Source organism: Brachyhypopomus gauderio, chromosome 3 (assembly GCF_052324685.1).
Source record: "Brachyhypopomus gauderio isolate BG-103 chromosome 3, BGAUD_0.2, whole genome shotgun sequence".
Classification (NCBI taxonomy): domain Eukaryota; kingdom Metazoa; phylum Chordata; class Actinopteri; order Gymnotiformes; family Hypopomidae; genus Brachyhypopomus; species Brachyhypopomus gauderio.
In genome coordinates, this window is record NC_135213.1 from 14,011,110 (window position 1) to 14,020,756 (window position 9,647).

At 40.4% G+C, this 9,647-nt stretch overlaps 1 protein-coding gene and 1 long non-coding RNA gene across 2 annotated transcripts; both read right to left on the reverse strand.

Annotated features, from left to right (window-relative positions):
• Positions 1 to 581: 581 nt before the first annotated feature.
• LOC143510368 (cartilage intermediate layer protein 1-like) lies at positions 582 to 1,847 on the reverse strand. Its single transcript, XM_076999638.1, has 6 exons — positions 1,623 to 1,847; positions 1,455 to 1,508; positions 1,253 to 1,286; positions 1,164 to 1,184; positions 841 to 1,012; positions 582 to 718 (listed from the first exon to the last, which is right to left on the reverse strand). Exons 2-6 carry the CDS (start codon positions 1,464 to 1,466, stop codon positions 598 to 600), a joined length of 360 nt encoding a protein of 119 aa, XP_076855753.1. The 5' UTR covers positions 1,467 to 1,508; positions 1,623 to 1,847; the 3' UTR covers positions 582 to 597.
• A 5,714-nt stretch (positions 1,848 to 7,561) lies between these two features.
• LOC143510369 (uncharacterized) lies at positions 7,562 to 8,170 on the reverse strand. Its single transcript, XR_013129962.1, has 3 exons — positions 8,148 to 8,170; positions 7,825 to 7,996; positions 7,562 to 7,702 (listed from the first exon to the last, which is right to left on the reverse strand). It is a non-coding gene; the product is annotated as an uncharacterized LOC143510369 (long non-coding RNA).
• Between the last annotated feature and the right edge of the window lie 1,477 nt (positions 8,171 to 9,647).

Here is a 9,647-nt window from a genome sequence, read left to right on the forward strand (position 1 = left end):
TTGAGACAGCACATGTGGATGCACCACCCTAGAGGAGCTGGACAACCTGTCTGAGGTTCTGCCTCATGATACCAGCAGTAAAGAGAAACACTTGGAAAATGCACAACTACAGCACTAAGGCATAGGGCAGAAACGGTGGAGTAATAATCTGTGGCCACCAGTTGTCTTACTCTTGAAAGGCTGATGCAGTTGTTAATTTCAGAGCAGATGAGTAACACTTATGCTGCCGATTTTATCCCTGAAGTTTGACTTCTGTGCTGATTTAAGTGCAATTTAAGCAGGGTAGTATATTGCTCTTTTGCAGTGTTGTATAAAGTATTAGAGACCCATACTTGAGTAAAAGTACTCTATCAAAAAACTTGAGTAGAAGTACAGAAGTATTCAGCATTTTTTGTACTTAAGTATTGCAAGTAGTTTATTCTAAAAAGTACAAGTATTGTGTTTTGAATTAAAGAATGGTTTTTATATATCACTTATAATAATAAATAATAATAAGAGAGAGGAGAGTCCTTGCGTGATGGGCACAGCAAACCCCGAGAACATGCAATTTTCATAATGGATGAAAAACCAAGACAACTCAATTGGAGACAATGGGATTTAATTTGCAGGCATTTCCCAGGGCCAGGGACACGGGCATCGAAAGCGCACCTTGTAGTCGAGACAGAGCTTCTTCTTCTGCTGAGAATTCAAGCAAATAAAGCCCACAAGCAGGTCTTGGCTGACAAAGCACAAACACAAACACGGTATTATATGCTTGCTTGATGGCATTTAGAATCTACTCCACATGCGGTGCATTTTTACAATGGCAATTAATCCGTTTCTTCAAAAAGGTACACTCACTGTATAATCACTTGTCCTGTCTGTTGAGCAGGTACACCAGAGAGGGTTTGAGCCTCAATGGCCAAAGGATTTTGGCAAATCTTTCCTGGGTATTTAATCTCAAGGTTTTCTAGTGTTTCCCAGTCTCCAGTCCCACTAGGGTCATCACAGTCAAACCACTGAGTGTAACACACTAGATAGAGGAAGATGAGCAGAACTGATACAGGACACAAGGATCACATCAAGCTTTTAAAATGAAAGCTTTAAACTGCATGGTATGCAAGTCAGCTTGATTGCCCAGCTACATGTAGCCCAAATAATCAAGACATCAGATTGGAGCTTACCCCTGCGGTCCAGCAAAGCTGCTGAAAGACAAAGCAAAGTATTTCAGTGCAAGTATTTCAATGAGTTCTGTAAAAGAGAGGTTACTTACCAGTGCTAGGAATGGTCAGCATCATACAGAGAATCTAAAATAAAACCCAGAAAAAAATAAAATTCATAACCCAACAGTTACAGATCACACAAGAAGAATAAACCAAAAAGCTTGTAACAAATGTAATGTTGACCAAAAAAGCCGATACAGGTGTTTACAGTTTCAAAAATCAGCATCAGTATAAGCAAAAAATCCGACTCACCAACACCTTCATGGTGGCAGGTTTAAATCTACACACCACTGGCACAATACACAGCTACACAAATAAAACATGATATCAGTAGGCATAAGCCAGAGCATCATCATCAATAACAAAAAAAATCACACAAATTAGGTTATTTAAATAATAAAAAAAAAGTCCTACACTTACCCAAAGTCAACGGTTGTAACGGTGTGGTCCATTCTGCTCTTTTGTATGGACTGGAGGAATCCTTTGAGTTCTGGGATCAGGGGAGCATGCTGAATGTACCTGTTTGTAGAAGGGCATTCATTAAATAAAGTTAGGATAAAAAACTATACTTAGCAGTGAGATAGAGAAAATAGCTATAGATAGATGTAAATATAACAGTGATTGTGACACGTATTTAGGATGTTGCATATTGGTAACTCTGTATACCTGTCCATCTAGGATGAATGGTTTAGCCCTTGTAGAATGAGGTCGGGGCTCAAGGGGCAAAAACCGAGTAGTTTAGACAAATGAGAAAAATGGGCGGGGGGAATAAATATTTGTGTGGTTTGCACCTGGTTATTTTGATTAATGTTAAGTCTTTTACTATTTATAAGAATGTGGTGCAATATTTGCATTTTACTACACATTGTTTTAATTCTGATATATTGCTCAGATCAAATCTTAATTTTTTACAAGCTTAATTGCAGAGGAGCCATATATGTAATGTGAATGAGTCTGTCCTCAAAAAGAGCATGCATGTGCACATTGATATGTTTTTGAACAAGTCACCAATGACAAAATGATGACTCATGAAATTAAAGGCAGTAAAATGGACACAACAGAAGAATGCAAGGAGAATTTTGACCGCAGAACTTGTTTTACATTACGCTTGAATATTAGGTTATACTTGATTGATACAGTTCATGAAACATTCTGCTCCCCATTGTGGGTATAGAACTACAATTTGTTAAAGGAACTTTAACAGAGACTTCATGTGCATTTATGTGAAGTTAGCAAGATTTCTCATCAATGGGAGTTACAAACTGTGTTTTCAGAAGAAAAAAGATTCTTATCCACAGATTTTCTCTTTCTTCCCCTGTTACGCTTGGGGAGAATCTCACACAAAGATGGATACCAGAGGTGTTCTAATGGTTTGTTCAATCAATCAAAATTTTTTATATAGCAATTTTTACAACAGTTGTTGTCACAAAACAGCTTTACAAGCGTTCAAGTCCAAGCCCCCAGTGAGCAAGCCAACGGCGACAGTGGCAAGGAAAAACTCCCTAAGAGGATGAGGAAGAAACCTTGAGAGGAACCAAGACTCAGCGGGGGAACCTCTTCCCCTGCTGCGACTCTTCCCCTGGGCTGCATCAGTGCTTGACCCAGCGTCAGAAGCATTAGCAAACGGGTGCTTTGCGTTTAAATGGTACGTCAGACTGGTAAAACTCCTACAATAAACTAATCCCGCATTGCATAAGGTGCAAACAACTTTAGTCTTGTCAATGTCTCCATTAGGAAGCTTCTTAAAAATGAATTTTCCATGAAGCAAACCTGGCGGCTTCGTGGCTGCATCCATGTAAGCACTCGTGCGATTTGTTGTGGGTGGTAATTCACAGGTTTGAAAACTCGTTCTCGCACCCTACTGTGCAATTTGGTTAGGAATACAATCGAGCTAAACTATCAAGGTGGATGTCATCAGTTTGCTTACCTATTTTGACCCAGTTCCCAACCCAACTTTAAGAATAGATTAACGGCGATATTTTTTTTTATATCGCCCGATAAGAGTATCACATTATCGAACGCCGTTAACGGCCCACCACTAGCATTTATATACATGAGTTCTCTATGTAATTCCTATTCAGTCCTAAACGTCTTGATGGTAATAGTAGTCCGGGGAGAATTTGTGGCGGTGAGAGGGTCCAGGGCAGTGGGTTTATCCTTCATCCACAACTAGTTAGTCAGGGAAGTGGGTTGATCCTTCATCATAGCTGGTTAGGCAGGAGGTGGCTGGCCCAGGATGGATCTTGGAAAAGGCTCTTCTCTCCTTGTCTCAGTATTTCTCTGGAAGGTGGGCAGACATACAGAAAAGAAAACTGGGAAAATTAGCTCTGTATGGGATCATATCAATCAATCAATCAAATTTTATTTATATAGCGCTTTTTACAACAGTTGTTGTCACAAAGCAGCTTTACAAGTGCCGAGTCCTAGCCCCCAGTGAGCAAGCCAAGGGCGACAGTGGCAAGGAAAAACTCCCTAGTTTTTTGCATGAGGAAGAAACCTTGAGAGGAACCAAGACTCAGGGGGGGAACCCATCCTCCTCTGGCCGACACCGGTCACCATGACAACAACAATTTAGACAGAAAGAAATAAAGAAAAGGAAAAGATGTAGTATTGTCTATCATGGTGTAGGCTTATCCGGTCAGGCAGTAGGTGGCTGGCACTGGATAACTCGCTTGTCTCTCCTCATCTCATTTTTCCTCGAGCAGGCGGGCAGCCATGTGGAGAAAATAAAACAGGGAAAATTAGCTCTGTATGAGGACAGATGAAATTAAACACATTTCTGGAGTGTGGCAGCAACTCCGGCATTAAGTTAAACTATTACAGCCTAGCTAAAAAGGCAGAACCAGAAGGTAGCATAGGCTTGGGGGCATTCTGAGACAATGGCATCCATCCACTGCACTGTCAACAAACTTGAGTGACCACGAGCAGTGACAGGACGACAGCACCAGCGCCCCAGTCAACCATAAAACCCTTCGTCTATGAACCCCTGGATCTGTACCTTTATCTAAGGGGGGGATGTTAATTATCAAACGCTAAACCAAAAAGGTGGGATTTCAACCTAGACTTAAAGATTGTGACTGTGTCAGAGTCCCGTACGCATTTTGGAAGGTTGTTCCAAAGCTGGGGGGCCTTATAAGAAAAGGCTCTTCCCCCTGCTGTTATATGTGGGACAGATGAAATTTAAACATTTCTAGAGTGTGGCAGTAACTCTGGCATTAAATTAAATTATTATAGCCTAGCTAAAAAGGCAGAACCAGAAGGTAATACGGACTTTGGAGATATTGGCTCATGAGTCCATTCACTACACCGTCCACAAACTTGAGTGACCACGTGCAGTGAAGGGATGACAGCATCAGCTCCCCAGTTTACCATAAAACTCTTCACCCATGAACCCCTGCATCAGTACCTCTATCACATTAATTACCAAACGCTAAACAAAATATGTACGTTTTCAACCTAGACTTAAAGATTGAGACCGTGTCAGTCTCGTACACATTCTGGAAGGTTATTCCATATTTCGGGGGGCCTTATAAGAAAAGGCTCTTCCCCCTGCTGTTACCTTATTAATTGTTGGAACTAATAAGAGGCCAGCACCTTGTGATCTTAGTGGACGTGGTGGTTCATAATAGAGATAGGTTTCTGGAGGTAATCAGGAGCAAGCTTGTGCAGTACTTTATAATCAGTAGAAGAATTTCATAATTTAACTGGGAGCCAATGCAGGGCTCATAGGACTGGCCTGATATGATCAAATTTTCTAATTATAGTCAGAACTCTGGCTGTGGCATTTTGAACTATTTGAAGATTATTTTGATTCCTATATGAGCATCCTCACAGTAATAAGGTACAGAAATCTAAACTGGAGCCAACAAAGGCATGTACCAATTTTTCTGAATCATGCTGTGATAATGCATTTCTTAGCTTGGCAATGGTGTGGAGATGTAGAAAAAGCTATACTAGTAGTATTATCTATGTATTTTTCAAATGATAGGTCAGAGTTGAGTGTGACGCCGAGATTCTTGGCTACTGAGCCAGGTGTAATGGGGTAGTCTGTGAGATTTATCATTAGATGTGGTCTTGTGGCCTTTGGGCACAAAAGGAAAACTTCAATTTTGTCCTATATCCCGATTCTTCCCTCCTGCTCACAAGATTGTGATGGGAGACGAGCAAACCTCCTTGAGACAGCACATGTGGATGCACCACCCTAGAGGAGCTGGACAACCTGTCTGAGGTTCTGCCTCATGATACCAGCAGTAAAGAGAAACACTTGGAAAATGCACAACTACAGCACTAAGGCATAGGGCAGAAACGGTGGAGTAATAATCTGTGGCCACCAGTTGTCTTACTCTTGAAAGGCTGATGCAGTTGTTAATTTCAAAGCAGATGAGTAACACTTATGCTGCCGATTTTATCCCTGAAGTTTGACTTCTGTGCTGATTTAAGTGCAATTTGAGCAGGGTAGTATATTGCTCTTTTGCAGTGTTGTATAAAGTATTAGAGACCCATACTTGAGTAAAAGTACTCTATCAAAAAACTTGACTTGAGTAGAAGTGTTCTTTAAAAACTTTACTTAAGTAGAAGTACAGAAGTATTCAGAATTTTTTGTACTTAAGTATTGCAAGTAGTTTATTCTAAAAAGTACAAGTATTGTGTTTTGAATTAATTAAAGAATGGTTTTTATAAATCAAAGATGTCAAAGACCATAAATACAAGTGCTCTGTATGTACAAACAAGTAGCAACTTAAAAAACTGGGCTTAACACATTTCGTACACAAAAAACAGATAACTTATGTCCCACTACGTCATATGTTTGGCGCAGAAGTACAAGTTCGCCTTAATTTAGCTGAGAAAATGACGTGTATTTTGTATGTAAAATCCATCCGTCGGATTCTAAGGGTGAGCCTACTGCCCTGCGTTTACACTCAATAAATGCCCTTACCCTACAAAAACACTATACTATAAAAATGGGCACATGATTAGTCAGCCTGAAGAGACACGGCTTACTGTTGCTAAAAACACAACTCAGCGTGACGTCGCCTTTATGATTGCCAGGTGAAGTGAAGTGAATACTGCAGCACGTCATGAACATAATTAGGTTAGTTAGCTAAGATATCCAACCTAACTAGCACTTACTGACAGCTAAAGCTGGTGTGTCTTCTGTGCGTTATATTTATAACTTACATTGATGTGTTTTTTACAGTTTGAAGGTGAATTTTTGAAGGCCAATATTTCACACTCTTTAGGGAGACAGAGATGGCACTTCATCCTATAGGAATTTAGTTTCACTCCAGCAAACGCAAACACTGTCTCTAGGTAGGGCCAGGGTGGTCTCCTTCCTCACCGCCACGATCACTTGATGTTGAAGGTGTGGAAGGTGCCAATATATGTACATTAAAATGCCAACAAGCTTAATATGCAGCACTTATGCTGCTCTTCTGCCGTTACCAGTGCATGAATTCCACCTTCTAACTTCGAACGCACAAAAAAAATTGAGAGGTGCACGACCTTGCGCGCGTGGCCAACGCGCATGGGCGAGCCACCGCGATTGAGTCATTTTTGCCGCACGGACACTTGCGCAATCACGACGTGTCAAGTGAACCTAGATTACGAAGCTCAAGTGTTCAGTGAAGGCAGCAGCAGAGTAAACGAGACGCGACCGGAGCATGCGCAGTTCTCATTAGACAGCCTGATCGCTTGACCCGGTGACAGCGCCAGCTAACATGTTTATAATTGTAACGAGTAACTATACAGCACGTAAAAACTGTATCGGAGTAAAAGTATTAAACTGATGGAAAATATGTAGTGAAGTAAAAGTGGAAGAAAAAAATACTCCAGTAAAGTACAGATACAGCATTTTAGTACTCCTCAAGTACAGTAGTGAAGTAGTTCTACTTCGTTACTATACAACTCTGCTCTTTTGTGACCATCAGTAATCTTGTGAGGGCATGATTCAGATGCACAAACTTGATACCACAAGCTCAACATCTACATGAACAGTGTCAAGCATCAACTGACTTGGATGTACACCATTTCTCTTCAGCATACATGCTAGGTTTCCTTCCTTTGAAGAAAGGCAATTTTGACACACTCTCCCCATCTACAATTCTGTAGCAACTCCTCTTGGTAGGCAAGTTTGCTCATACACCAAAAGTAAGCAGAGTGGGTACCAGATTTGTACTGCACACCACTGGGTTTCAAGAGATTTACATTTCACAAATGTATTGCACCATACGGCAGAGAACACACCCTCCCAAGTGCTAGGTTAGTGAAACAAGACTTGAGGGTAGGAGAGTCCTTGCGTGATGGGCACAGCAAACCCCGAGAACATGCAATTTTCATAATGGATGAAAAACCAAGACAACTCAATTGGAGACAATGGGATTTAATTTGCAGGCATTTCCCAGGGCCAGGGACATGGGCATCGAAAGCGCACCTTATAGTCGAGACAGAGCTTCTTCTTCTGCTGAGAATTCAAGCAAATAAAGCCCACAAGCAGGTCTTGGCTGACAAAGCACAAACACAAACACGGTATTATATGCTTGCTTGATGGCATTTAGAATATACTCCACATGCTGTGCATTTGTACAATGGCAATTAATCCGTTTCTTCAAAAAGGTACACTCACTGTATAATCACTTGTCCTGTCTGTTGAGCAGGTACACCAGAGAGGGTTTGAGCCTCAATGGCCAAAGGATTTTGGCAAATCTTTCCTGGGTATTTCATCTCAAGGTTTTCTAGTGTTTCCCAGTCTCCAGTCCCACTAGGGTCATCACAGTCAAACCACTGAGTGTAACACACTAGATGGAGGAAGATGAGCAGAACTGATACAGGACACAAGGATCACATCAAGCTTTTAAAATGAAAGCTTTAAACTGCATGAAATGCAAGTCAGCTTGATTGCCCAGCTACATGTAGCCCAAATAATCAACACATCAAATTGGAGCTTACCCCTGCGGTCCAGCAAAGCTGCTGAAAGACAAAGCAAAGTAGTATTTCAGTGCAAGTATTTCAATGGAGTTCTGTAAAAGAGAGGTTACTTACCAGCGCTAGGAATGGTCAGCATCATACAGAGAATCTAAAATGAAACCCAGAAAAAAATAAAAATAAAATTCATAACCCAACAGTTACAGATCACATTCTACACCAGCAAAGATCACTCAAGAAGAATAAACCAAAAAGCTTGTAACAAATGTAATGTGGAACAAAAATGCTGATACAGGTGTTTTCAGTTTCAAGAATCAGCATCAGTAATATAGCCGCAAGCGGCGATTGGCGGGTTCACACAAAAAAAGGCAAAAAAGCCCAAAGGGTCTTTTAGACAAACAAATTTGCCTCTTGGCCTCAATAGGCAAAAAGAAGCCCAGTAGGTCCTTTAGACCCAAAAGTGAATAGAAGCTGTTTGAGTGGAAAAAATGCATAAGTAAATCAATGTGACAAAACATTCAATTCAACTGAGGCACTAAAGGCCCAAAAGGATCAAAATAATGTGTATTGGCAAAATGATTCAGATCACAGAACTAAATCACATGCTGAGATCAGCTTTGTGTGCGTTTGTGTGGTGTTTCATGTGAGCAATTGTTTTCAGTCAGTTTCGGTGTTTGGCCACTAGATGGAGCCCAAGTACTATCATACTGATATCTCATTAATCTCAGTAATGCAATGACATTTTGGTGAATTAAAAGGTTCATTTCTGGTCAGGCAGTGCACTTTTTGTTATGAGATGTAATTGCAATGTTATAGACCTCATTGATCTGAATCATACAAGCCCCATTACTTGTCTGTATTCTGCATAACAAGATTGCTGCGTGAGTTTTTATGATTTCTCAGGTTTTTGGGTACTGTAGCGCCTCCGACAGGCCAATTTGAACCAAACTTGGCCTACCTCACAAGGACCTCAGTCTATAAAAGCCTTTCAAATTGGGAGTTGATCACTTACATGGTTTATGAGTTATAGCAATAAAGGTCATTTATGGCATGGCCAGAAGGATATAATGGAAAAATTGACCAATCAGACAAATAAAAATGCAACATTTTTTCCTTATTTAGTTAACTACAGTGTCTACAGATTATGCTTATGCCATTTTTTACATCATTGGATCAAATTCCTAGGACTAGTTCTTAAAGAGCTATTTTCAAACAATTGATGAATGTGACAAAAGTATGCATTTTTTAATAGGACTTGTAATAGCAAAGTTGTCAGGTCTACTGCAAGGTATAAAATGAAACAAGTTGCATGTTCCTAAGTGAAAATTTGGAGGAGTTATGTATGATTTTCACAAATAGCGCCACCTAGTGGCCAAATGTTTCAACACTGCACAGTATGACACATAGTCCTGGGATATGTACAGTGATGAGGTTTCATGTTGATTGGCCAATGGTAAGTCTGTCAAATGGCCAATTAATTCAAATAAAAATTAATTGGCTCATGGCGGCCATGTTTTTTGAGTG

Excerpts from the sequence above, each read along its gene's own strand:
- LOC143510368 (XM_076999638.1), bottom strand. Across the intron at positions 1,185-1,252 it reads GCTGACCATTCCTAGCACTG|CAGCTTTGCTGGACCGCAGG; the intron begins GTAAGTAACCTC and ends TTTGTCTTTCAG. Across the intron at positions 719-840 it reads ACAGGACAAGTGATTATACA|CCAAGACCTGCTTGTGGGCT; the intron begins GTGAGTGTACCT and ends GTGCTTTGTCAG.